Source organism: Morchella importuna (genome assembly GCF_003444635.1).
Source record: "Morchella importuna strain M04M26 chromosome Unknown Morimp01GS008, whole genome shotgun sequence".
NCBI lineage: Eukaryota > Fungi > Ascomycota > Pezizomycetes > Pezizales > Morchellaceae > Morchella > Morchella importuna.
The window spans coordinates 353,503-380,978 of NW_025763405.1; the positions used below are offsets into that span (position 1 = coordinate 353,503).

At 48.0% G+C, this 27,476-nt stretch overlaps 6 protein-coding genes across 6 annotated transcripts; 5 read left to right on the forward strand and 1 right to left on the reverse strand.

The window, feature by feature from the left end:
- Window positions 1–1,749: 1,749 nt before the first annotated feature.
- LAJ45_03605 (uncharacterized protein) lies at window positions 1,750–2,284 on the reverse strand (the record flags this gene model as incomplete). The annotated part of the gene is made up of 2 exons (XM_046113190.1): window positions 1,750–2,105; window positions 2,203–2,284. 2 exons carry the CDS (start codon window positions 2,282–2,284, stop codon window positions 1,750–1,752), a joined length of 438 nt encoding a protein of 145 aa, XP_045973483.1.
- A 336-nt stretch (window positions 2,285–2,620) lies between these two features.
- Window positions 2,621–4,120, forward strand: LAJ45_03606 (uncharacterized protein; the record flags this gene model as incomplete). Its single annotated transcript, XM_046113191.1, has 1 exon — window positions 2,621–4,120. The coding sequence occupies one exon, from the start codon at window positions 2,621–2,623 to the stop codon at window positions 4,118–4,120; it is 1,500 nt and encodes a 499-aa protein (XP_045973484.1).
- Window positions 4,121–4,640: 520 nt separating this feature from the next.
- Window positions 4,641–6,272, forward strand: LAJ45_03607 (uncharacterized protein; the record flags this gene model as incomplete). The annotated part of the gene is made up of 1 exon (XM_046113192.1): window positions 4,641–6,272. The coding sequence occupies one exon, from the start codon at window positions 4,641–4,643 to the stop codon at window positions 6,270–6,272; it is 1,632 nt and encodes a 543-aa protein (XP_045973485.1).
- Window positions 6,273–6,494: 222 nt separating this feature from the next.
- LAJ45_03608 (uncharacterized protein) lies at window positions 6,495–8,772 on the forward strand (the record flags this gene model as incomplete). Its single annotated transcript, XM_046113193.1, has 4 exons — window positions 6,495–6,639; window positions 6,697–8,207; window positions 8,257–8,322; window positions 8,392–8,772. The coding sequence occupies 4 exons, from the start codon at window positions 6,495–6,497 to the stop codon at window positions 8,770–8,772; spliced, it is 2,103 nt and encodes a 700-aa protein (XP_045973486.1).
- Window positions 8,773–11,217: 2,445 nt separating this feature from the next.
- On the forward strand, window positions 11,218–11,769 carry LAJ45_03609 (uncharacterized protein; the record flags this gene model as incomplete). Its single annotated transcript, XM_046113194.1, has 3 exons — window positions 11,218–11,287; window positions 11,348–11,457; window positions 11,515–11,769. The coding sequence occupies 3 exons, from the start codon at window positions 11,218–11,220 to the stop codon at window positions 11,767–11,769; spliced, it is 435 nt and encodes a 144-aa protein (XP_045973487.1).
- A 5,796-nt stretch (window positions 11,770–17,565) lies between these two features.
- Window positions 17,566–17,976, forward strand: LAJ45_03610 (uncharacterized protein; the record flags this gene model as incomplete). The annotated part of the gene is made up of 1 exon (XM_046113195.1): window positions 17,566–17,976. One exon carries the CDS (start codon window positions 17,566–17,568, stop codon window positions 17,974–17,976), a length of 411 nt encoding a protein of 136 aa, XP_045973488.1.
- Window positions 17,977–27,476: the final 9,500 nt, after the last annotated feature.

Consider the following 27,476-nt stretch of genomic DNA (forward strand, 5'->3'; position numbering starts at 1 on the left):
AGCGGCAGGATGAACCGGCGCAGGTTGAATGATTGCAGGTGGAGCGTTGGGGATAGACATGATAGTGTGTCAATGGGTTGGTTTTGTCAAAAGTTTGAAAGGAGAATTAAGAAGGTTGGTATTGGTGGGTTTTATGTGTTGGTGACGTAGTGATGGGGACATTGGTGGTATTTATATCGTGAAAAGGCGCTTTGAAAAATTCGAAATTTAATAGCTTCTTGGCACGTTTGGGTATCGTGAATATCCTCAATTCGCAACATGAGGTCGTCGTTTCAGGGAAGGAAGTGTCGAAAGATGATGTCGTTCACTTGGTGCGGATAATTTACAATCCTTGGCAAATATCATGCGCGCAGTGAGGCAACTAATAGATGCACATATACAGCGTAAACGTCTACGCGGAGTAGTAGACGTCGCTGTAGGTACCTGCATTGGTGCTGGGCTAGGTCTATGTATGTATTCCAGTTGATGTGTATGTGCTAAAATTCCATCAGAAGCTCGATTACCTTAATTAACGGGCCGCCTTGCTCGAGCTCCTGGTATGTGTTACCTGGTCACGGATTAAGAAGAGACAGAAGAGAATCCAATTCCATGAACAAACTCAAGAGGTATGAGACAAGAAGTACCGGGCTCCTTTTATATCCCACAAAGTCATAACAAATACATATCATCAACAGGACTAAACTCGGTGTCTTGACGCAACATTAACAACAGATAGCAAAGACTGTAAAGATAACACTATGTACGTTAAAGCTCGATTTATGATAGCATATGTTGCGCGGGGCAGCTGGCAGAAGGGCTGGCAATCTGCACGTAGGATTATCAGAAGCCAGCGCATCAAAACTGTATCCATTGCGCTAGTATATCATGATGGTAAAGGCCGGCGCGTATGAGGCGTAAAAGACTAGACAAAAAAGGAGAGTGAGATAATTTATAATTTACTTCCACTACGTGTATGTATCACTCCCCAACTCGTCTACAATCCCATAACTCCCGAGCAGCTGAGAGGTGAGCAAGGATAAAATCACACCGCACCCACCTATCCCCTCCCCACCATCACCGTGCCAAAATAAACCCCAAACAAAAACTCGAAATCACACACCGAGAGACCCAGCGACGATATCCAAGTCTTACTACTGTTACACAGAGTCCCTGTGGTACAAGCGAGCACACGGGTGTGGTGTAAGTCAAACAACCGGGTGGTGTAGTTACACTCTCATGTTGTGTAGTTAAACAATTTTTTCGCCGGGATATTTTTCATAGTGTAATTACACCACTGGGTTGTGTAAGGTGTGTAATTACACCACACAAAAATTCTTGCTCGTGGTGTGATTACACTACGTTGTGTAATCACACCATACAAAAACTCTTGCTCGTGGTGTGATTACACAACGTTGTGTAATCACACCATACAAAAACTCTTGCTCGTGGTGTGATTACACAACGTTGTGTAATCACACCACGTTTAGCGCATTGTGTAATTACACCATGATCTACCCCACTAACACTCTTTCTAGCTCTGCAGGCGCACTCGAGCTCGCGCTTATAATTATATAATTACAACATTTAAATTTATTATATATATTTATCATGAATATTAATATTAATTATGACGCGGCAATATTTTGAAGCACTATTCAGCCATTCTTCCATTCATTCTTCCCTTTAGTTATACATGTATTTAATCAGTATTAGTACGGGTATCATTCACACACGTTTTTCTTGTCACATGCCGTACAGTCGTAGTTTTATTTAATTGATCTGCCCTTCACCAGTGCCCGAAGTACTACCGCCAGTAGTAGTATTGGCAGGCACCTTCTCAGCGATCACCCACCAATCCATATTGCCCCAGTAGCACTGAACATTTTGCCACCAGAATGGTTCCAGGTCAGTAACGGTGCCGCGGACGTGTCTGTTGTTTTCCAGGTGCTTCAAGATGATGGAATTGTCCTTTTTCTTCACCCAGCCACTCAAGAACACACGTTCGCCGTGACGTATGCGCAACTGAGCTCCAATCTCTGGGACAGTTTGAGCAGACCAGTCCCTTACGATTCCATACGTTTCGTTGATACGGGGAGCGAGTCCGGGATAGAGGCTTTGATCGATATCTGATGATAATTGTTAGTTACATAATTATAATGTTGATTGATCTAGATCTGATCATGATGGATCCGGATATATTATAGTTAGCTGCCTTGCACGTACAGACGATTCGAACAGACCCACGATCGGCTAGTTCGTTGGCAGCTTCGGAGGGATTCTTAACAGACTCGTTGATGGATGGCATTTTTGATGATTGTGCTGCTGTAGTTGATGATAATTAATTCTTGTATGTGGTGGTGGGGGTACGTCCGTGGGTGGTTGAGAGTTGTAGCTGAGAGCACTTAGTCGCGTCTAAGTTTGGTGGGTTAGGGTTGATAAGAGCCTCCTGCAGGGTCAAGCTGCATGCGCCCTGCACCAGCTACAGCACCAAAAATCACCCGGATATTCGACCCTGAGCTAGTACTAGACTAGACGTCGTCGACGACGACGTCTACAACGCGAAATATTTTAGAATATCTCGAACATCAACCTCCAACCCACCAATTGCAAAACCATATCATTTCCGTCAAAATCCGACATCATGAGACGAGAGTGTACATGCTCTATGTATGGGGGGGCGACCCACACGGTCAGAACCCAGCGCGAATGGGAGCGGCATTCAGCCTTACTTCGACGAGATAATCAACGGGCAGCATTGAGATCTCGAGCTCGACGTCCTCATGAGCACCGAGGACAAGAAGACCCCCCTTCCCCACCTGGCCAAACTGCCTTCTCCTCCGCCTCTGGTTCCGACGTAGACGACGAGGACCATCCTTCTCCGCCTCGTCAAACTAGTCTTGACTCCGCCTCTGGTTCCGACGTAGACGACGAGGACCATCCTTCTCCGCCTGATCAAACTGCCTCCTCTGCCTCTGGTTCCGGTGTAGACGACGAGGACCATCCTTCTCCGCCTGGTCAAACTAGTTTTGACTCCGCTTCTGGCTCCGACGCAGAACATACCCGTGACAATTCAAGCCCCGAAGCGGATGATGAGGAGGTTTCTTTATATATGTCACATTCGGAGCCACAGGAACCCCCGAACCCCTCTACAACATTTACCGACTTAAGAGACCTACCTCACTCCACTGTTTCCCCGGGAGACTCACCCTTCCAGAACCATTGGGACCCCGAAGACGTCTATTCAGAGTTGGGTTCTGAAGCTGACGATGACATTGATTCATTAGAGTCATTTGGTGGGAGTGATACATCAGGGCCTATAGGTCAGATGAATCGTGGGATTGCCGATTATTCCGACGAACCTGCTGGTGATTTGGACGAGTTTAGCTCAGATTCCGATTCGGGGGAGGAACTAGGAACTCAAGAGGACGTTGATTTGTCTGTCATCAGTGAGCACGATGAAGAGTTCTTTGATTTCCAGGATCCGATTAGTCGACTACCCACGAAGCAGGAGATGCTGTCCTTTTCGATACACGACATTGCTCTGAAACACAAGATAGCAAGAGAGGCAGCACGAGATACATCTGAGCTTTTTTCAGCAGTTCTACCGCCGGAAGAGAAGCCTCTTGACTACCGTACAGTGCGGGCCAGGATACAGAAAATGACAGGGATCAAAGAAGTGTTGTATGACTGTTGTCCGTTAAGCCACATGTCTTATGCAATGTATCCCGACCTAGATCGGTGTCTTACCTGCGAGCACCCTCGATGGAAGCCAAGCAAGAACCCCGACGATGATCCTTCAGCTGCACAAGCGCGCAAGCCCTACGCGACCCATGGGTATATCCCAATCAAACATAGACTGAAGCTTTTATACTCGAACCCAAGTATGGCTGCCTTGATGGTGGCATATCGTTACGGCGCAGAGCAGCAACGCGCAAGACGAGTTCGAACAGACTTTTGGTCAAGTGATTTATTCGAAGAGAAAAAGGAATTCTTTCCAAATGACACCGATATTGCGTTCTTATTAAGCACAGATGGAGTGCGTGTCTTTAAGAGTAGAAGAAACTTCAGCATTTGGCCAATCCTATTGGTGAGTAACAATGTTAACGTGTTCTGCCTCAAAGTTGAGTTTCTTCGTTGCTAAATACTCAAATGAGTTAGTTAAACTTAAACCTACCGCCAGTCGAGAGGTTCAAAAAACGACACATGTTAATGGTGGGTTTTATCCCAGGCCCGAACAATCCCAAGGACCTCGACTCTTTTCTGTTTCCTCTTATTGAAGAGTTGAAGGAGCTCGAAGCTGGGGTTCCTAATGTATGGAATAGCGCTCGGCAGACACGCTTTACTCTTAGAGCTCACGTCTGCATTGTCGGTGCTGACATGCCTGGTCGAGAAAAATTAATGAACTTCAAAGGTGTGCTTTAATTTTCTAGAATCCCCGCAAAACTACAACTCGAATTTTTCTATTTTAGCTAACACCCCCGGCCCATTACCCTATAATATATATAGGCAATAGAGGAACTAGTTACTGCCCTTATTGCTACATCCACGGAGTTCACAATAGAGGTGTCTACTGTCCACTAAACCCTCCAACCAACCCCCCACCGGGTATAAAGCCCGAAGTCACGTCCACTTGGCGCTCGTGGGATCCTTCTGATTTACCGATGCGTAACGATGAACAGTGTCGCAGGATTGCGGACCACGTAATAGAAACTGGTGACGACCATGCAGCAAAAAAGTACGGAATAAAAGGCCCATGCTCTTTATCAGAGCTTTCGACGATCGATATTCCTCGGAGTTTCCCCCCAGATGCCATGCATCTATGGTGGGAGAACGTAATACCAGACCTGGTTCGACATTGGCGGGGAAAATTTACAACTTCTGCACAGGTGGAGACCGTAGAGTCACTAATCGCGGACGATATCGATACCAACGACGGACCAGACAATCAACCCAGCCAGCGCTTACCTTCGAATTCGCGCAGATGCAAGACAACTCCCGCAAAAACAAACACGGATGGTAAAAAGTTCGTCAAAACAAATGACGAATATAATATTCCCCCAGATCAATGGCTACAGATAGGTAAGGACATGGCTAAAAGCAGCATCACTTTCCCGTCTTCTTTTGGGGAGCCTATACGTGACTTCGCAGAACACTGTCAACATCTCAAAGCGGCGGAATGGAGAAACTTTTCCCTATTAATGGCCCCTATCTATATGAAAAACAGATTACCAGAAGAGGATTATACAGAGTTTGCGAACCTAATCGACGCTTTACATCTGGCCTGCAACTACACCATCACAGAAGCCGAGATACTTGTGGTTGAGGAGCGCTTGAAGAGGTTTGTCATTTATTATGAACGTCGTTATTATTGTCGGTTGTGGGATAAGCTTTCCTCCTGTCTTCCTGTCATCCACCAGGTTTTGCACGTCGCACAAGCTATCCGATGGGCTGGCCCAATGTATGTGTATTCACAATGGCCAATGGAGCGGGTATGCGGCATCATTGCGGCGTCGGCGAAGTCCAGGGTTTCGGCGAACCGCAACATGGGTATCACAATTGTTCTTCAAGAGCAGCGCAACCACCTACCTTACGTGATTCCTGCTCATCCTGACGGCGATCTCAACGATGAAATAGAGGACGATGATGGAGCTGTACTTCTTCACCGACTGTTCGGTCGAAGATTAGCACACAAAGATATTCCTTCGAAATCATTGCTTACAATGAATAAATCTTCTGGAACTATGGGTTTACCAAAAAAGCAAGGAGCTTTGGGCGCATGGCATCGACGTGCCCTCCAGACATTTTTGTCAAATAGATTCAATAACGTTGTTCCGTTGGATTCAACACCCAAGAATTGCGTTCGTTGGGCTTCCTTCTCTTCTGGAGTTCGTGGTCTAGCCAAAAAAACGTTCACTATTGTTTCGACACACATGAGGAGAACTAATTCAACAAGGAGTTCTTCCATGATTCGTTATGAGTTCGAGACAGACGTAGGCATGAGATACAGCGGATATGGGGAGGTTATATTTTTCTTTTCTGTCGCCGATGAAGACATGAACCTGCTGCGTCAATATGAACCACGTGTACACGTGGGCGACGACGAAAGGGAGCACGCTTCCCGCAACTTTGCCTATATCCAAACATTTAATGTAGAGCTTGAAGATAGGCTCTTGTTAAAAACAGGGCTTGGGAGAAAAGAGGTGATTCAGGTTGACCAAATCGTTGATCTTATTGGATTGATGATAAACGAGGGCCGAGAATATATCGTTTCGCGTTTCACTTGTTTATTTTAAGGCAATTCTTATATCTCTGCGCCCCATTACTAACTCTATATAGCTTAGTACCTACCATATCCGGTTTAGCTTGGTTATGGCAACGCGCTACCTCACCGAATTTTCAACGTCACCCCCCCTTTTCTCTACCTCATCAACCTTATCCCCATCAACAATTAACGCCCCACAATTAAACTTCCAGATCTCCGCCATTGCATCCTCGTTCGCGCACCATCACCGCAAATGGACAACTTCGCGGAGAACCCTGCATTTCAGCAGTTTATGCAGGAACAAGTCAAGTTGCTCACTGCTATATGGATGTCGAAGAATCAAGAGGCTCCGCCTGCCACCGATAGTACCGCTATCAGCGCAGGAACCGCCAATAGAGGTAAGTGATATGAATAGACGGGTTTTCTTTTTCCTTCCCTAATAAATTAACATCCAGTTTCCAAAAAAAAAACCCCCGTCAGTAACACCCAGGACGTTTCCCATAGCCAATCTCAGCCTCTCTCCTCGCCACCATCCACGACCGGCAACAGATCCGCGAAGCACAACCGTGTGCCGCAGGACCCATCAAGTTCAAGAGATCGCAATGGACACATCGACATGTCTTCGGGGGATGATATCGACCAAGAAACCCCTCAACGTCCAAGACAAAAAAAAAAAAACACGCAGGTCGAGCAGCAGCAGCCGCGGGATGAAAGCGATGAAACTGTCCAACTTCAGTCGTCCTCCACCGCGGGAGAAAAGAAGAAATCGGCGTATAGTGACAGGAAGAATTTAGCTTCACGTATGAAGTTGACTGCCTCGGACAAGAATAATGTTAACCGGTTGGTGCGGGAGCGTCGGGAGTATTTGCGGATGATTTGCTTGCGACGCGAAATAGTTCTAGACAAGCCATTCTCTACATATTCGGACACTGACATGTTTAGACTCATTCGGAATGTTACGCCGGAGATGCAACGAAGGTATGGCCAGTGGTGGACTCAAGAACTAACCCGGGATTTATTACATGCCATTTGTCTTGATAAAGTGCGCAACGATAAGAAAGCGGAGCGACTTCGGTTAGAGCGACTTCGGTTAGAGCGACTTCGGTTAGAAAAAGAGGCTTTGCTTGCGGCTGCGAATGGAACGGGTGATATAGGTAATGTATCAACACCAGTTGTGAGTACATCAAAGTTTAAGTTAGTTGCCGCCCATCGGGCCGCGAGGGCAGGAAAAGCCAAGGAGCCACCGGTGGAGGAACAAGAGGGCGAGGAGGAGGAGGAGGAGGAGGAGGAAGAAGAGGATGGAGATGAGGAGGAGGAGGAGGAGGAGGAGGAGGATGGTGATGATGATGACGCCGCACCAATGCTCCCTCCCCTTCTCAATGGAAACAGGAGTTATCCCTCCACCCCTATGCACCCCCGAGGTATTACCGAACAGAGCAATCCCCCGCCTACCCCAATTGCTCAGTATACTAACAAGTTTCCCATTCCTATACCACCGACAGACCCCAATAGTCCGGCTTCATCGGTGGTTTCCCCCCTCGCATATAAAGGGCCTAATATGGCGGCCATACGATACAACTCCCAACCCGGGGACTCTCAGTTATGTGCGAATTTGGAGCCTGTGGTTCACAGAAGCGTGTTCCACAGCCAAATCCCTTATCCCCCCATCCACTCAGTGCCAGAAACACAGATACCCCCGCCAACTTACATCCCTATCCATATCGCCGGGCATCCTCCGGTGTATGTTGCAACAAACATGTCTTATAATGAGTTCGAACGACTTGTTGCCCAGCGCATTGTAATACCTGATGATAGGTTTCTACAATATCGTCCGAAAACCGGTGGGAAATGGTTGAGCGTAGGATACGAAGAGGCTTGGAAAAAGCTTGTAGCGACATGTGGAGAGGCTGGAGCAGAGGTGAAAGTGGTTGGGGAATCATATCTTGATGAGGACGCGCCAGACTCGGTACGTATTTCGATTTATTCACGGGGGAGATGCTGACATTAATTCATAGGATGGCGAGGGGGTCTGCGGTACGGGTTACGTTGATCCAGTTCTCTTGGAGGAAAACAGGCGCAGTGTAAAGATTCCAGTCATGTATAGCAATGATTATTACTAAACTAACCTGGTGTGGCCCGTCTGGGTATAGGAAATTCCGCGTATACCGGTCGCCGTTGCACCCAAACCTAAAAAGGTGACGAAGAAATCGGCGGTTGGTAAATCGCAGGCCAGGGTTTCCCAGTTACCGGAATCCCAGTTACCGGAATCTCAAATCCGGCATGATGAGCAGCTGTCTTTGGCCCCGGCTCGTTCCAGGAGTAAGAAACCCCCTATCCAGGACAAAGGAATGGCCTCTAAAATCAATACACAATCCAGTGCGAACGTCGCTAGAAGTTCAAGCGGGAGGGAGATTAAAAGGAGTATGAAGGCCGCCCAATCCCTGGATGAAAAGGCCGAGAAGGAAGCAACTAACCACTACACGGCTGCCAGAATGGACATAAAGCGAAGAAAAGGGAACTTCGCACCTTGAGTGAATGGGACTATTAATATCCACAGCATATATTAACATTACAGCTATCCGGATGAAGCACTCAGAGCTAGTGGGGCGACATTGGAAAATTTACAAATCGTAACACCCCATTCAAATGCGCGTGACTGCGAATATCAGAATCCGACAGCTAACAAGCAGTGTCTTCCATTAGGTTTACGCATTTTTCTTTTTCAAATTAGATCCATATCTATTTTACCGGCGGTATCATTAGGCGTTACAGGTTCGGAGGTTTGTATTTCTACATGGTTGGTTGGGTTGGGAGTATGGTTTTTGAGGTTTAGGCCGTGGTGGAGGAAAAGGAACATGAATAGTGGCAAATAGCAATAGATGCCTATAATATTAATAAATATAATAATCAATCGCGTATTATGTAAGCACCGATCGCGGATGTAGCTATAGACTTTTAAGCGTCCGCGTGTAAAAAAAAGGGGGGTCAAGCTGGGTGCATTTACACAACTGGGTAGGGTAAAGTACACAACTGGGTGGTGTAAAGACACAACTGCGTGGGGTAAAGTACACAACTGGGTGGTGTAAAGACACAACTGGGTGGGGTAAAGTACACAACTGGGTGGTGTAATGACACAACTGGGTAGGGTAAAGTACACAACTGGGTAGTGTAACTACACAACGCGTTAGTGTAACTACACCACCAGCGAAAAATACCACACCCAACGCCAGTTGTTTACCTACACCACACGATGGTGTAATTACACAACTGGACATGGTGTAACTACACAACGCATTTATGTACCACAGTGAGTGCACAGTCTTGATGTTGGAACAAGCTTTCTTGGCAACGGTAATCTAGCCGCATCTGCATGTCTGTAACACAACCAGTTTCTTGGCAGCAACGACATGTCAACGATCAGGCTGTCGGAAACTAGCAACAGCAGTGTTATGTTCATGTGAGACGTGCTCAGTGCTTGAGGATGAAGCCGTGATTTCTTAAAAGTGGAACTGGTGATGTGCGGTAGAGATAGAGAAGCGAATGTTTGTGACCATACTTCGTGTAGTTCAGAGGATAGCGCGGGAATGTGTGAATGGTTGATTGTGATTTCATGACTAGGATTTATCGAATTACGATAATGATAAGATTAATTAGCTTAATAAATAACAGGTTGTTTCCTATCAAACAGACATTCTAGGGTCCAATTCCCCCCTCACTGTTGCTTTCCCATCTATTTTTCATCAAGAGAGGAAGCATGCACATTGTATGGACCTACGGTTAAATGGATAAATCGAGTCCCCCCTTGCAGCCGTCGGCTCAGAGTCCAAAGAATAATTGGGCGTTGCCCCGGAGCGCTAGCTAGCTATAAAAGCCAACGGGTCTGTAACACCCACTCTTCTACTTTACTTCCTCAACACAACATTTTTGTCTATCAGCAATCAAAGGAAAAAGGCCATTGAACACATTCACCCAGTAGTATTAAGGCTGTTTCTCAATTGTCAACTACCTCGAGACGAAACAGGATCAACACCAACATTTCGCAAACTATCTTCTGCCTCTTTCTTAGTTACCTCTTTCATAGAGAAACTACATAGCTCAAAAGACCTTTATCCTGGCTAAACTACCTCACCAAAGTCCAAATCTACAACTACGACAAAATGGCCTCCTCCTCCTCAGCCACCACCACCGCGACCTCCAGCTCCAACACCAGATCACCCACCCTCTCCCCCCCACCCCCCTCTCCCGCTTCCACCTCCTCTGCCGTGTCTCAATCTCCCTCTTCTCCCGCTCCCGCTCTCAACACCACCTCCTCCTCACCAACCCCAACCCCAACCCCTACCTCGTCCCCCACCCCGACCCCGACTCCCAGCCTGAGCCCCAGCCCCGGCATCACCCTCGCCCACCTATCCAGCTTCCACACAATCCCGTACATCTCCCTCACAACCCACGAACGAAACCTCATCACCACCCACGCACGTACCCTACGCTTCCGCACCGGGATACGCCCCACCCCCGCTTCCATCGCCACCTGGTTCGCACAACACCACTCTGGCCGTCTCCCCAGCACGGCCACCATCACCCGCCTCACACAGACCAAGCCACGCAGGCTCATCAGCGCGGAGCTCAAGTCGCTCGCCTGGGGGTTCATCGTTGACTGCGTTCTCCGCACCGGACGGCGGCCAGGGCTGGGGGAGGTTGTGGGGTGGCTGGCTGCGCGAGAGGGCAGGAGGAGGAGGGCTGTAGTGGTGCAGAGGGCGGTGGGAGGGTGGGAGAAGGGGGTGATGAGTGCGATGGAGGTGTTGAGTGATAGTGAGGGGGAGGGGGAGGAGGTGTTGGTTACTGGGGTGGGGGTGGTGGAGGTGCCGATGGAGGACGAGATGAGGGCGTTGATAGAGGAGAGGAGGAGGGTGCGAGAAGAGGGCGTGTTGGCGAAGGTGGCAGGGGGATTGGAGGTGTGGTGTAGGGGGGCGGCCGGGATGGGGTTGAGCGTGACGGAGAGAGCACTAAACTTAAAAGCGAGGGTGCTGTTGGCGGAGCTCGATAAAGGTGAGTTTGAATAATCTTTCGCCAGTTTCAGTGAAGAACACATTAATAAAGTGTTTGTAGATGTGGTGTTTCCACCAGGATGGATCCGTCAGTGGCGCCAAAAACACGGCATCCGCACCACCGACGACATTTCCATGCCGCCTCCAGTAGTTCACCGTTCTGCAGCCACTGTATGTAGAATCCATCATTGCCCAAACTATGATTTCCACCATACTGACATAATTCAGCCCTCAACCCCTGATGTTTCCACGGTTACCGCCGCCGCTTCCGAGACTCACGCCAGTCCCGCTACCGCCGCTGCGTCTTCGAGGGCAGCTCCAGCCACCCCATTGGCACTAAGCTTCGCCAATGCTCCCGACCTCCACAGTGATGTTGACGAGAGCTATAGAGTCTATCTCGACCTCATCCCCGAGGAGCACAGGAAAGAGAAGAAGCCACCGATTCCGGGTGATCGCGACTTGCCGCTTTACTTGGATGACTAATTCCGTGTGTGACTTGTAGCGTGTTGTTCGGAGTTTCTTCTGGGGTACTTGGAGGTGGTTCTGCTAGCTGTTGTTGGCCATCTCTTACTGAAAGAATACCAGTTCGAGCATGTAAACGTACTCCAGGGTGGCAGGAAGTTAGAAGACAATGACAGGGAAAGGAGAATAAATAAACACGGACAGCTTCCAGTTACTTATGCCCACTTTGTTCTTTGCGTGATTTGTCCTTTACACCCTTTTTACACATGTATAAGTATACTATATCATTGCCACATAGTATTATCCAGTGTCCACGTGTGACGCCACGTTCAGACAGCTTGCCCAAATTGTACTTGTATAAACATCAACCACTTATTAGAGAAAGTATGTAGGAGAAGCAAAGTAATTGATCGTGTTGATTGTGCTAGCTGAAGGGGGATGCCCCGTATTTATACTAAAGAAATGTAGTACAAAAGAAATACAATGAGTCATAGACGTGTGAGTAATAGAATGACTAATAGGAAAGTGAGTCATACGCCGATGACAAATACTATAATGAAATGATGAGAATCTTCCAGAACTATGAAACGTGCCGAGCGCCCTTATTTCAAGACTTCCCCTCGTGAGCCACAGTGAATAGTAGAAGAAAATAAAACATGTTTGCCTTTATCCAATCCCTTTGTAAGTAAATCCGCCACGTTCTCGTTCGTAGAAATATATTCCAGTTCAAATAATTCATCCTCAAATCGTTCCCGAACAAAGTGAAAGTGTACGTCAATATGTTTAGACCTTTTATGAAAGACAGGATTTTTAACCAAAGAGAGAGAGCCGTTGTTGTCGCCTCGAAGAATAAAAGAGAGATTCGGTTTTTGTTCCAGCTCGTGGATTGCATTCATTAACCAGATCAGTTGTCGACTGGTGTCCGAGAGGGCCATGTATTCCGCTTCTGTTGTGGAAGTGGCGACAGATCGTTGCTTATAAGAACGCCAGGAGATGAGAGCTTCCCCTAGCATGAAGCAGTGGCCGGTGAATGAACGGCGATCGTCGATGTCGGAGGCATAGCTTGCGTCGCTGTAGCCAATGAGTGCAGTTGGTCGCGTTTTGGTGTAATGGAGTGACCAATCGAGGGTGCCCTTGAGATAACGGAGGACGCGATGGACTGCAGCTAGATGAGCCTTGGTGGAACAGGAGGAAAATTGCGAACGCATGGTGACGGTGTAGGCGAGGTCGGGTCTAGTGCCGATTACTGCGTACATGAGTGAACCGATTATCGACTGATAAATTGTTGGATCGTCGATTTTCTCAGCTTCCGTTCCTTTTTGGAGGTGGACATTATTGTCGATAGGTGTTGTCACTGGTCTGGATTCGTCGAAGCCGTATTTGATAAGTACACGCTTGAGATAGGCTTCCTGTGATAGGATGATGCCAGTCTTAGTGTGGATCAAGTGGATTCCGAGTGCCCAGTTGGCCGTGCCAGTTTCCGTCATTTCGAATTCAGAGTGGAGGAGGAGGCTGACGCGGTTTTTGCGTTCAACGGAGCAGTAGAAGATGAGGATATCGTCTACATATATTGCGATGACAACTTCCCCTGTTTTGTGTATGAAGACACAAGGGTCGAAGTCTGCTTTTCTGAATCCTATTTTGATTAGCGCTTTTGAGAGGCAGGCATACCATTCCCTTGATGATTGTTTGAGTCCGTAGATGCATTTGATTAGTTTGCATGCTTTGCCGGGAGTGGGGTAGCCTGGAGGAGATTTCATGTAGATTTCTTCCTTAAGTTCGCCGTATAGAAATGCGCTTGTGACGTCCATCTGATCGCATTGACCGCCGGTTTGAAGGCAGCGAGCGAGGAGTAGTCTGATGGATTCGTATCGGGTGACAGGGGCATAGGTTTGATCAAATCTTGACCAGGGACCTGTGAGAAACCTTTTGCGACTAGTCGGGCTTTGTACCGTATGGGGTTGCCATCGGGCCCGAGTTTGATTTTGTATACCCATTTGCAGTCGACCAGTTTGCGGTGATCCGGTGTGTTGACCAGATTCCATGTGTTATTCCTTGCGAGTGAGTCGAGTTCAACTTTCATAGCATTCTGCCATTTTTCGGAGTTGGGACTGTTGATCGCTTGGTGGTAGTTTGTTGGTTCTGTTAGGGTAGTGTCATGCTGAATGTTGTGTCCGTATCTGACCGGAGGTTTCCGTTCCCGTGCTGGGTTACGTCTCGGTTGATCAGTATCTGTTTCATTATCATCATGCGGGGTACGTTCAGTGGCGGGCCTCGTATAGCCGGCCCCCACTATACTTGCGTGGTCTTCCGAATCGGTGTCGGAGAAATGTTCCATGGTTTCACGCATTATCTGTTGGTTGATCATGTCGTCGTCGCTTGGGTCGTCGTCGTATGTCCTACGTTGTTTTGGTGTTGACGGACGTGAGGATGGTTCTTGTTTGATCTCGATTTGTTTTGGTTTAGGGGGTGTGTCGGTTTTTGTTTTGACTTCGATTTCTTCCCCTACGGATGTACCTTTAAACCTAAAATGACGAGAGAGAACTACTTTCCTTTGTGATGGTATGTAGACGCGACAGATTTTCTCAGAATCTCCGTATCCGCAGAATTGTCCCGTTATAGCCCTAGCATCCAGTTTTGTTCCAGCTGGTCGTGCTTCGACGGGTATGTGTATGAACATGCTTTCACCGAAGGATCGGAGGTGCCCAATAAAGGGTTTCTTGCTGGTGAGTGCTTCGTATGGTGTCATATTCGGGAGTGATTTGTGCGGGAGTCGATTTTTGACGTGTACCATGGTGTTGATCGCTTCTGCCCATAGATTTTTTGGGAGGTTGTGGTCGAGCAAGGCGGATCGTGCCATTGTTGCTATAGTCCTGTTAAAGCATTCTGCTGTTCCATTTGACTCATGAGAGTAAGGTACAGTGAATTCATGCTTTATGCCTTTAGAGGCCAAAAATTGTTGAAGGTCATTGGAGATGTACTCACCACCGTTGTCGCTTCGAAACCGTTTAACCGTTTTGTCCAATTGATTTTCCATGTATGCGATGTATCGTTCTGTGGCAGCTGCTGCATCTGACTTCTTTTTGAGGAAGTAGAGGTGAGCGTACCTGGAGTAATCGTTGATGAAAGTGATATAGTAACTGAAACCGCCCAGAGAAGGAGTCGAGAACTTGCCGCTCAGATCTGAGTGTATTAGTTCCAGTGGTTGTTTGGATTGTGGTTCGGTGAGAGGAGCGAGGTGAGACTTGGTTGATTTAGCGAGTTCACATGTGTTGCATGTTTCCATGTGACCAGATGTGGGGAGAGTCTTGGGGTCGGCGACCATGGTGCGAAGCCGTGAGAGCGAGGAAGCGGGGAGATGTCCGAGCCGTTGGTGCCAGTCATAGAAGCTGGTGGCGGCAGAGAGGTGTGCGCAGGGTTCCTTGGTTTCAAAAATGTAGAGACCAGTACTATTTGCGTTAGCGATCCCGATGATTTCCTTGCTATTCGGTTTGTAGATGGTAAAGCCGTTTTCTGTCCCAATTGTTGTGAATCCCTTTTTAGCGATGCAAGCCCAAGACATCAGGTTGGTATTGCCTAGTTCGGGGATCAAGAATACGTTCTGCAGAGTGATCAGGCCATGTGATCCGTTGATGGTGACGTTGCCAATTCCGGTTATCTGGAGTTTGCGACCTCCTCCAACAGTAACTGTTCCAGTGTGGGGAGTAGGGTCGGTAACCAGCGTTCCGGTCATGTGGTTGGTTGCACCAGGGTCGAAGATCCATGCCTTGTTGTCGGTGGTGGAAGGTCCTGCAATGAAGCCAAAGTAGTCTTCCATGGTAATATCCGAGGTGTCATCTGAGAAGTTGGTGAGGTCGAAGTCAACCGGCATTGTGAATACATCGGTTTCTTCGAGTGCGGGAAGGCCAGAAAGATCGGGGATCCAACAGAGGTCAAGTTTTGTGTGAAATGCAGTACCGGACGCGACGTTGAGATTGCCAGATGCAGCGGACTTCTCCTTGTCTCTGAAAGCTTTGAGTTTCCGGCAATTTTTGTGCGTGTGGCCTTTTGCATATTCTCCATTCTTGGTGCACCAGGTGCATGTGACGTCCCGATTTCCTGTTTCGTTGTTACGTGGCCTCCTGACTCTGTTGCTGTTTCCATGTCCTGGGTTTCCTCGCCTGATTGTGTAGGCTTCTCCAGCCGCCTGTCCATCGTTGTTGCGCCGTGAGTCCAGATCCAACAGCTTTTCGTAGACGTCATCGAAGGTGACGTTGGGCTTGGTTTGCAGGTTGTCAACGACTGATTCGAGGGATTCGTGCCGGAGTGAGAGGAGTAGGAAGGATACCTTCGCTTCTGAGACAGATCCGAGTTGGTGAAGGTGGTAACCGAGTGGATCTTTGGTCTTGTCCGTAGAGTTACTAGTTCTAGTGAGGAGAGATGACCAAAGAGTGTTGAACTGGGTTAGATGTTCCTTGATACCCTTGTCGGGTGTGTACTGTAGTGTGACGACATTGGCGAGGAGCGAGTGGAGGGAGGCGACGGTTTTCCGATCGAATCTGTCCTCAAGTTGAGTCCAGAGGTGATGAGCGGTGTCGGCCGGTGTCAGCGTGAGAATAACTTCGAATTCGATGTTAGATTGAAGGAATACAACTGCAAGGTTGTCCTTTTTGTCCCAGTCGCTGATTTCTTCGGCGTTGTCGGAGGTTTCTTCTTCGTCTTCTTCAGCCTCAGCTACGCTTCCTGATGCTTGTGGTGCCGTGGTAGGTACAGTAGTGGTGGTGGTTGTCAACACGGGACGCTTGCTCGAACCATTGACCAAGTTCCACAGATCGTGAACTTTCAACATGCGGGTAGCAAGGTCCCTCCATACAGTGTAATGGCCTTGACCATCCAGCTTGCATGGGAGTGCGGGAATTTTGATGCTCCTCTCAGACATGGTTGAAAGTGAAACGAGAAAGTGTACTTTGTGGTAAAAATGGTGAAGAGTGTGTAAACGTGAGTGGTCTCCGGGCTCATAACCTAGAGAAAGTATGTAGGAGAAGCAAAGTAATTGATCGTATTGATTGTGCTAGCTGAAGGGGGATGCCCCGTATTTATACTAAAGAAATGTAGTACAAAAGAAATACAATGAGTCATAGACGTGTGAGTAATAGAATGACTAATAGGAAAGTGAGTCATACGCCGATGACAAATACTATAATGAAATGATGAGAATCTTCCAGAACTATGAAACGTGCCGAGCGCCCTTATTTCAAGACTTATCACTTCATCCCACCACTCAAATATCTTTTCAATCTCCGAGCGTACCCATGATCATGAACCAGACAGTCCCGTATGAAGGCGAGATCATGAACATGAACAGTGAAAACGTTAAACACGCACAAATATAGCTCTATAGCAGCACCATGTCTCACAGCCCATTGACAACGTAGCTGAGGTCAGTGCATGGCTTCATGAATTAGATCAGATTTTAAATTTTCACAGTTCTCTCCAGCTTTCGGAGTAATGACATGACATAGTAGTAATAAGCCTACTGGTCCACTGGCAATTACCAAACTGGGGTTATTGAATTCTTTTTTTCTCCCTCGTGAGTGTACCCCATTCAGTGTAAAGCTCCTCCCCATTTCAATGAACAATAAGCTATTGCACAAGCGCTAAATGTGACTTAGTGACGCCCGGTTCATCCCGTATTGCAAAGAAACTGGCGATATATGCGGGCTTGGCATTTCTTTTATATCACCACACTCGTCGAAAAAACCAAGTGCAACATTCTTTTCACAAACGTCGTCAAAACCCTTCGCACCCAAAAAAAGACACAACTGCAAATTATCCACCATGTCTCAAAACATGCAATCACCCGCTGACACCGCCCCGGAGGACCAGTCTAACATGTCCTCAGCCTCTCAATCCCTCCCCACCACCGATTATGCCGTCACACTCCAGGATATCGTCCAATGGATCCACAAAACCAACGCCAAGCTCCTTGCCACGCTTTCCGAGAAGAACACTGTCATGGGCGAGCTCATCCAGCACGGGTACGACGTTACCACCAACACGCTGCCGTTCGAGGTTGCGTGGACGATTGATATCCAGAACTTGCTGCTCACGAAGGAGTATCTCGACAAGGTCCTTGACCTCAATTGCACTTATCTCGGATATTTGGAGGGCGTGCAGGACAGGAAAGTGGTGGAAGTTGCGGAGGAGGAGCGCCTGAGAGTCTCGGCGGGGGGAAGTGCCAGGGGATAGTTGGGGGAGAGATGGAAAGTAGTAAATGCAATGGGAAACTGTAAAAGTGAAAGGAATAAAAATTACCTTTTTGGTGGTTTACGCTGCGAAATGTGTGTTCGGGAGACTGATCTTGTTTCTTTGTAGATGTGAAGAAAGAATTGCCTGTAATGAAACCGAACATCAACAATGCAGAAAGTATTGGGTGACAAGGCAATGACCGCTGCTGATAACAAAGCTAAAGGTCTACATGTGAAACTCCACAGAAAAAGGATAAAATGTTTGAGAACGTGAATAATTATATATCTCATTGAATAGCACCTACCGCACTGCGTCCCTTGGCTGTATGGCTGGTACAAAACCTGTATGGGGACCTTTCATCGAAACCCGATAATTATTCGAGTTTATCAAAAGGGGGTAACATAACTGTGAAAACCTTAATTTTACAATCTGAACATTTTACCATTTTGGGAGACTTCGGAGGTGCTAGGTCCGCGGTTCGAATCGCGAAATAGTTTAGATTTTGGCACGAAGTTTAGATAGAGTGTGTTAGAAGCGCCGGGAGAATACAAGGTCTACTAGGTAGTGCACAATACCAAGGGCGTATGAGGTATGGCATTTATTTTATCCTAGATCATAGATATGGTGCGTTACACAAACCTCACAAAGTTTGATTTGTGTTAATGAAAATCCCGTACTGTTTAAGTTGAACTTCACCAATGACGTTACAATCCTTTTAAATAAAGCACCGTACAATTTACTTTACCTTTTATAGTGTTTCTATAAACAAAAAGTAACCATTGTGAAGCTTACCTTAAACTCTTCATAATTTAATAATATCTCTACTTTTTAAAGAAGTAGATTGTATAGTTTCTGGAACTACAGTTGAATGTTTATATATGATACACGGAATCGAGTACATGTTCAACTTACGGGCCCGAGTTTTGCCCCATAGGGTAGGGTATGGTAAAAATTGTAAAAACAATCTACTGTAACCCAAATATCCTGAAAATTGTAAAAGTAGTTTATTATAACTCGAGTATCCTGTTGCCATGATTGTTCGGATTCCCAATTCCAGTTCTTCACGGCAGTAGTCCCTACCCGCTTTATAACTGCATCAGTAAATGTATCCAGTTCCCACCTCAGCAAACGAACCCAGCTGCAAATGCGTTGATTAAATTACAAAGTAATCATCTCCCGCCAGTAAAAATCAAATTAATGTGGGGAAATAAACGAGTAAATCAATCCTTAAGTTCACTCTATTAGGTAACCTTACTCCTATCCTACTTTGATATCAAAAGGGTTGGTGTGTTTCTCGCCGCTAAATTGTAAGATGTACCGGGTGTTCACCATTAATCTGAAGAACTCTGCTTCACTGGTTGAAAATGTTTGGGGAAATGGCCAGTGCTAAGCGATAATTCTGTAGCGTTTAAACTGATGATATTGTAAACCGGATTCCCTTGACTTTGATGGTTGATGATACCCTCAAGTCTTCGCAGAATCTAGCCCTATTTATACATGTTGGAACCTATGCCAAGGCCCGCTTCCTAATACTAACTGATACAACGATAATAGAATAAGATAACGTTCCCGAAGATAACCCAGATAGAAAAGCGCCCCCGCATAGTTCCGTACTCCATTCTAATTCCGACACGTAACCATGAACCTTGCAATTGCCAGTCATCGGGCTGTACCATACTATTATCCTAGACCTACTTCCCTAAGTAGAACAGCCTACAGCCGTAAGCCCCGCTTTCTATTCTATTCCGGGTGAGACACCCAATAGTAAGCGTGCCGTCATAATAGTATAGTACTAGTGTGGTAACACCGTGTGCCCCCACACTACCCGATACCTTTCTATGCTTGTCCTTTCGTTACCCGACCGTCCTCGCATCACAACCCGTCACTCGTATTCCTTACTGTCCTTCGCTTCTAGGACAGCGCTCCGTAGTTCCTGTAACACTACTCCCCCTTCCTAGACGTCGCCCTCGACCGTTAAAACCCTTCTATGATAAAAAAACCCTGTGGGAAAAAGTCATAGAGTGGGGAAAGGTATCGAGCTTAGTCCCGCCTATTCCGTTGTCGTTTGTGAGCCCGTTCGTCATCAATCGCTGGGCCTCGACTTCGCGTATGGGGTCGTATGTTCGAGGTTGGCTGGAAGTTCTCATCCGCCAATGCCTCCTGTGGCTCAGGTGTTGCTAGTCGTTTTCGTGTGTTTTGCTGCCTAGTGGGATCCGGGTCCTCGCGATAGGGCCGCAGCAGCATTTCGTGGAATACGTCATGAACCTTCCATTCTACCGGAAGTTCAAGGCGGTAAGCCCGATTGCCTATCACCGCTGAGATTGTGAACGGTCCTGTAAATTTATCTGACCACTTGGAGTATCCTCCTAGGTTCCGAGTATCCAGCAAGACTTTCTGACCGATAGTGAACCGCTGTACTGCTGGTCCTGGCTTTGATGCCATCCTGTCGAACGTCCTCTGTAGCGTATCTCTCGCTAACTCATGAGCTGTTATGATCTCGTCCAAGTAGTTGTTCCCATTGGCATCTAGGCGTTCGATCTCTGCATCTGTAGGCCAGTCCGTTCGAGGGTGGAAACCATAGTTGCAGTAGAACGGCGATTGTCCCGTTGACGTGTGCTTCGCATTATTGTAGGCGTATTCGCAGATAGGTAACAGGTCCTTCCACTTCTTGCCGGTGCCTGCCGTATATGCCCGGATATAACCTTCCATGTGCTGGTTGGTCCGTTCTGTCTGGCCATCGGTCTGCGGGTGGAATGATGTTGAGAGTCTTCTACGAATTCCCAATCTTTCCGTAATCGTCGTCCAGAATGCTGACACGAACTGTGTTCCTCTATCAGAGACGATGCTCCTAGGAAGTCCGTGGAAACGCCAGATGTCTTTGACAAATGCGTTAGCGGTCTGTTCCGCGTTGATTCCCGTCATTGGAATGAAATGAGCCATTTTCGTAAAACGGTCCACAACTACCAATACGTTACGGAATCCTGACTTCTCCTTTGGCATCTCTACTACGAAATCCATTGAGATATCAGTCCAAGGTGTGGTGGCTAACTCTAGGGGTTGAGGGAGTGACAAGTGTCTCCGACGTTGCTTGGCTCTCTGGCATACATCGCAAGTCTTGACGAAGTTGGCTACATCCGTGGACATTCCTGGCCACCAGTAGTTCCTATCGATCAACTCAAGGGTTTTATCCCTTCCTAGATGCCCCGCTACGGGTCGATCATGATGTTCCTCGATGACCTGCTTGACCGCGTAGCCCGGTACTACCCATCGACCCTCGTGGGTGGGGTCATTCGAATCGGGACTCCATTCAGCGGCAGGCTCTACCTTTACGATAGCAGCCTCCGGTGGTCCGAAGATCTCAAGGTTTGAGTCAGGGAGGTGTTCATCCGGAACCATCCTCCGAACCCATCGTCTTTCCTGTTCATACCAACCCTGTAGTGGCTGAGGCAGCCCTACGCTTGGTATGTCGTACCACTGATCCAACTGATTCCATTCCTCTTCGGGGTTGCCAATCACCTCAGACCCAGTTTCTATGCTGGTCCGTGATTTTCTGACAAATTGCTCTGCGTTGAGTAGCTGTTTTACGGGCTGCTCACGCATTACTCCCCCTTCCATCGCGAACTCCGGACGCCTTGTGAGTGCATCTGGCTTGCCGTTCTTTTCGCCTGGTCGGTAATGGATCTTGAAGCGAAAAGGTGCTATCTTTTCGGCCCATCTGGCTTGTCTTCTCGACAACTTCTTGGTCGTTGTGAAATACTGCAGGTTTTGGTGATCCGAATGTATCTGGATAGGGATGTCCGTCCCTTCCAGCCAATGTCTCCAAGTCAGAAGAGCAGAAACTATTGCGAGCATCTCCTTGTCATAGATCTCATAGTTGACTTCTGCCTCGTTGAACTTGCGAGAGTGGTAGGCTACCGGATGTAGGATACCGTCCTCGAACACCTGAGAGAGTACTGCGGCCTCAGCCCAGTCACTCGCATCAGTTTCCACGATTGCTTCGCGGTGTTCGTCATAGTGTCGGAGTATTGGAGCAGACGTAAATCTCCTTTTGAGCTCGTCGAACGCATCTTGCTGTTCCCTGCCCCATTTCCATACGGAACCTTTCTTCAGGAGGTCGGTCATAGGTCTGCAAACCTCGGAGTATCGGTGGATGAACCGTCTTAGGAAATTGGCGAAGCCGAGGAAGCATTGAAGTTCCTTGACCTTGGTTGGGGCTAACCAACCTTCGATCGCCTGGACTTTCTTTGGTGATACTCGGTTCCCTTTTCCTGATAGTATAAATCCCAGGAATTCTACCTCCTGTTGATACCATTCCGTTTTCTCGAGGTTTCCGTATAGATGGTGTCGTCGCAGTCGCTCCAAAACTTCCCGTACAAGAGTCGTATGCTCTTCTCTAGTCTTCGAATACATTAAGATGTCATCCAAGTAGACTACTACGCCTTGATCTAGAAGATCCTTGAATATGGTATTGACCATGACCTGAAACGACGCAGGAGCGTTGGTCAAGCCAAAAGGCATTACCCTATATTCGAAGAGGCCGTATTTCGTTCGGAAAGCGGTTTTCCATTCCTCGCCCTTAGCAATCCTAATCAGATTATAGCCATTTTTCAGGTCTATTTTCGTGAAGTAGAGTGCTCCTTTCGTTGCGCCGGCCAGCTCGTTCATGAGCGGCAGTGGATAACGGTTCTTGATTGTGATTCCATTCAGGCCGCGAAAATCGACACATAACCGAAGTTTACCATTAGCTTTCGGAACGAACAGGACGGGTGCCGCTGCTGGGCTAGTGGAGGGAACTACTTTGCCGGAGGGCAAGTTCTCGTCCAAATACTCCCGGAGTGCCTTATCCTCAGGTGGGGAGAGCGAATAGATTGGTCCCCACGGCGGCTGCTTTCCTTCCACAAGAGGAATGGTATGATCCCATTCAGAGTGATCAGGTAGTCGAGTGGCTCCTTCCTTGGAGAACACGTCGGCATATTCCTGAAACTCCACCGGTATAGCACTAACGAGAGCCTCGTTTACCGATGCTCTTGCCCAAAAGGGGTGTTGCTCAATCGTCATCTGCTTCTTGGGTGACGCCCTCAACAGCCTAATGACCAGCTCTTCTGGGTCTTGATCGTATATGTCTTCGATTGATACGAAGCATTCATGGACTATACAGTTGTTGCTATGGAAGCTGACACTGTTGCGTCCCCAATGGATGGTTGGTTGATGCTTTTTGAGCCATCGATGTGGTATGACGAGGTCCTCTCCTGCAAACGAGCCAACCTCACAGGTGATAGCCCTGTCTAGATGGTTGCCGATGCGGAGGATAAGGGGTTGAGTGATGTGAGTACCGGAATTGGGCATAGGGGTACCGTCGGCCTGTCTGATGATGAGAGGTTTTGGTCGAGGTTGAGTGGGTATTTTCGCGCGGTGGATACAGTCCCAGGACATGATCCAGTCCTCTGTGCCACTGTCCAAGAGTGCGTTGACTGTTGCGACATGTTTGGTACTAGTTGCGGGGTGATCCCAAGAGATCTCGATCTCGAGGCGGGTTTCTTGCGTGTTGGAAGACATGTTTGTATATTGGTTTGATAAAGGTTTTGTATTGGTTCTGGGTGTGGTTTTCGATGGTTTTCCTTGTTGAGCGCAGGGTGAGGGGGTTTATATAGAGAGTTCGAGTGTTTGATGAAGATCATGGTACAACACTTACGCACCAGGCGTTTCGGGGTGTAACCCCATCCTCAGAGTGTGTGTAAAGAGAATTGAATTTCCGCGCGTATAACGAAACAAATATAGAAAATCTCGTGGCCAACCCATAAAAATAACCGTAATACATAAAACCCTTGTTTCCATAACCCAAAGTAGAAAGAAACCTGTAATCGCAACATGAGATACCGAAAAATAGAAATACCCAATCAATTTTGATCCTCCAAAGTTGTAATCCTTGCCCTAAATGCCTCATTCTGGGGGCCCAATTTCCGCTTCTTTTCACCCTCCCTTCCGTGGTCCTTTCCTCCGGAAGGATACCGTTTCCTCTTCAGGTCGGTTAACCTGACCTTACTCGTCGCCACGCAATCTTTCGCGAAGTGGTTATCTCTACCACAACGGAAACACTTTCCTTCCTTTTGCCACTTCTCCTTTTCGTCCTTGGTGACACCTAAGTCATCCGAGGCCTTGGAGTTGTGTGCTGGCGCGGAAAAAGTTTTCCGAGGTGCGGGGTTGCGCGATTTTCGCCGTTCCGATTTTTCCTCGCGAGGTTTCACGACATCCTTGCCACGTAAGATCTCTTTCCGGGCCTTCACCTCGTGATCCTTACGTCCGACCTTCCTAACCCAGGCTAGCCATTCCGCGAAATCTTCTGGTTCCTCGATCGCATTCGAGAGGCGTTGCTCCAGCGAGGAGTTTATTCCTGTTAGGATCATGGATTTCATTACGATGGGTCCGACCTTCGCGTCCCATTCCAGATTCTGCATCTCATTGATGTAGTCATCGATCATGCCAGTTTGACGGAGCTTATCCATCTTCTGTTTGGCTTGTTCTTGACTTGTTCGATTGCCGTACTGAATCCGTAATTCGTTTTTGAAATTCTCCCATGTTCCGATGCTGGGGTCTACCGATAGTCGCTCCACGAAGTTTCGCCAGAATTTTGCCGCACTCCCGGTAAGTTCGAGGGATGCCCACAGGATTTTAGTTTGGTCGTCCCACCGGACTTTCCTCTGAAGTTCAATTAAGACTTCCATTTGGTCGATCCAGTGTCGTACGTCTTCGTCGGCTTTTCCGGAGAAGGGGATTTTTGCCTGTTTTGGCGTATCTCCCAGGGTGGCGCGAGGGGGGTGCATGAGGTCTACCTCTTGCTGCCTGTTACGGCGTCTTCGCTCCTCCCGTTTTCTCCGTCTTCGTTCGCGTGCTCGGCGATCGTCCTCTGAATCGGAGGAGCTGGATGAGTCTGAGGGGGATGGGTCTCGTGGTTTTGCGCGGTTTCCGCCGTTGCCGTTATTGCCATCGCCTCCCCTGCCTCCTTGCTCACTTTGCTGGCTTCTTGCTTCGGAGCGAGGGGGTACGGGGGGTTGGTTCCCTGATCCTTCCGGTCTCTCTCCGGAATTGCTAGGGGGTTCTGAGGGGGTTGGGGGGTACTCCGCCTCCGCCTCCTGAGCCTTCGGGGGCTGTTGCCGTTCTATTGGCTGCTACCCGCATCTGCTCAATTATCTCTTCCAGGTTCTTTTTCGTACCTGCGAACTGGTCTTCCATCGCTGCTTGTCTGTCCTGTTCCATCCTCTCGAGGGCAGCCATAACCTCCGCGGGTATCTGCACTGGGCCATCCTTTGGGAGTTGCTGGACGAAGTTGGTCAACGCGTTTATGTGCTGATCCTGTCGTTCCTGCCTTTCCTGATGCGCCCTAGTTGCTTCGACGATCTGCCCAAGAACCTGACCGAGGTTGCTGGTAGCGGCGGTGGATTCCGCCCGCAGTTGAGCCATGACCTGGTTGAGCTGATTGTCGCGCTCGGCTCTGTCCCCAGCGAACTTGGCGTGGAGGTCCTCGACGATCTTGTTGGTATACTCCTGCTGTTGCCGGGTGAGTTCCCTGAGTATGGGGATATCCCGCACGTGCATGCTGAGTTCCTCGATCCCGCGGCTGAGCTGTTGTACCACGGGGGCCCCTTGTCGCTGGACTTCTTGCCCAATAATCTCGCCAAAAGGATTCTCCACCCGCCGTTCCTCTACGTCCATGTTGGTATCCTCGTCGTCGTCCATTACCCGAGGCACCGAGGGCCTCTGAGTAGAGGATCTCTCTCTGATTGGGGTGACGTATGGGGAGAACTCCCGGTGGTCTACCTGCCGCCTCCTCGCCTGCCCATAGGATTCTTCCTGCCTCGTCGATGTGAAGAGGGAGCCTATCGGCACATCTCTCTCTTTCCTGTGGCGCCTCTTCGCCTGGGTTTCTAATATACCTCGATCTCTCAAGGCGATTGAACTCTCCATGTTGTAGTCTTCCTCCGACCGTTGCTGATGAGCCTTTGACATTGCTAAGTTGCTCGAGTTTGAGCTGTGGTTGCCTTATGCACCAGGGTTGAGCAATGAACCAGGGGGCCGGGTGGGCAAGTCCGAAAGATCGTTGGGAGAGAGTGATCTTGATCGGGAAGAGTTCTGGGTAGTTGAGGATTTCGGGGTCGTGTTCTTCGAAAGTAGTGGTAGTTCCTGCTTCCGCGAAGAAACCTGAGTAGTGAAGGTATCCGCAGTATAGATGTTCGGCGCTTCCTCTTCGAACGATGAAGGATGTAGCGCAAAGGTAGTTATTGATGGCTGCGGTTGCTGCTCGGGGGTGCATATAGTACTTTGGTCTTTCTAATAGACTAAGCGCTTATTCTTCTACTGAGAGCACGGTGACTATCCGCCACTAAGCAAAATACTCAGAGTAGTGGTTTAAGCGAGTAGCTGTCTTATCGAGACTTCTGGTAGTGTATGCGATAGGTAAAGAGTAAAAGCTAGGGATAAGGTACAATATAGTGTTTGGGGAAATGGCCAGTGCTAAGCGATAATTCTGTAGCGTTTAAACTGATGATATTGTAAACCGGATTCCCTTGACTTTGATGGTTGATGATACCCTCAAGTCTTCGCAGAATCTAGCCCTATTTATACATGTTGGAACCTATGCCAAGGCCCGCTTCCTAATACTAACTGATACAACGATAATAGAATAAGATAACGTTCCCGAAGATAACCCAGATAGAAAAGCGCCCCCGCATAGTTCCGTACTCCATTCTAATTCCGACACGTAACCATGAACCTTGCAATTGCCAGTCATCGGGCTGTACCATACTATTATCCTAGACCTACTTCCCTAAGTAGAACAGCCTACAGCCGTAAGCCCCGCTTTCTATTCTATTCCGGGTGAGACACCCAATAGTAAGCGTGCCGTCATAATAGTATAGTACTAGTGTGGTAACACCGTGTGCCCCCACACTACCCGATACCTTTCTATGCTTGTCCTTTCGTTACCCGACCGTCCTCGCATCACAACCCGTCACTCGTATTCCTTACTGTCCTTCGCTTCTAGGACAGCGCTCCGTAGTTCCTGTAACAGAAAATGCAGGGGTTTTATAGAACACAACCAATTACCATCAATCACACAGGCCTTAGTGCACCAAACTTGTATGGGGGAAAAAAGTCTGAAGAACTTTCATATATTTCCACTCAAAAATCTAAATATTTTGCTAAAATAAAAAAAAATAACTGCAGAATAGCGCTGGCTCCCAGTTTCCCGATGATATTCTGAGCTCATAAGACCTTGTGGAGAGTGTTTTCTGATGAAGTTGGGTGCAAATGACAGTCAAATTGCGGTCTCGGAGGTTGCGTTGCAAAATATGGGGGGGCAGCCTATTCAAGTACTTTTTCTGGCGCCAAGAATCATTTTCTGCAGCTTCAACCAATCATATGCCAAAAAAAGGTTCTTCAGACTAACCCATAACCCCCGGTACATTGATCCACCTCTTATATATTTGTACTGACTGTCGGCGTTA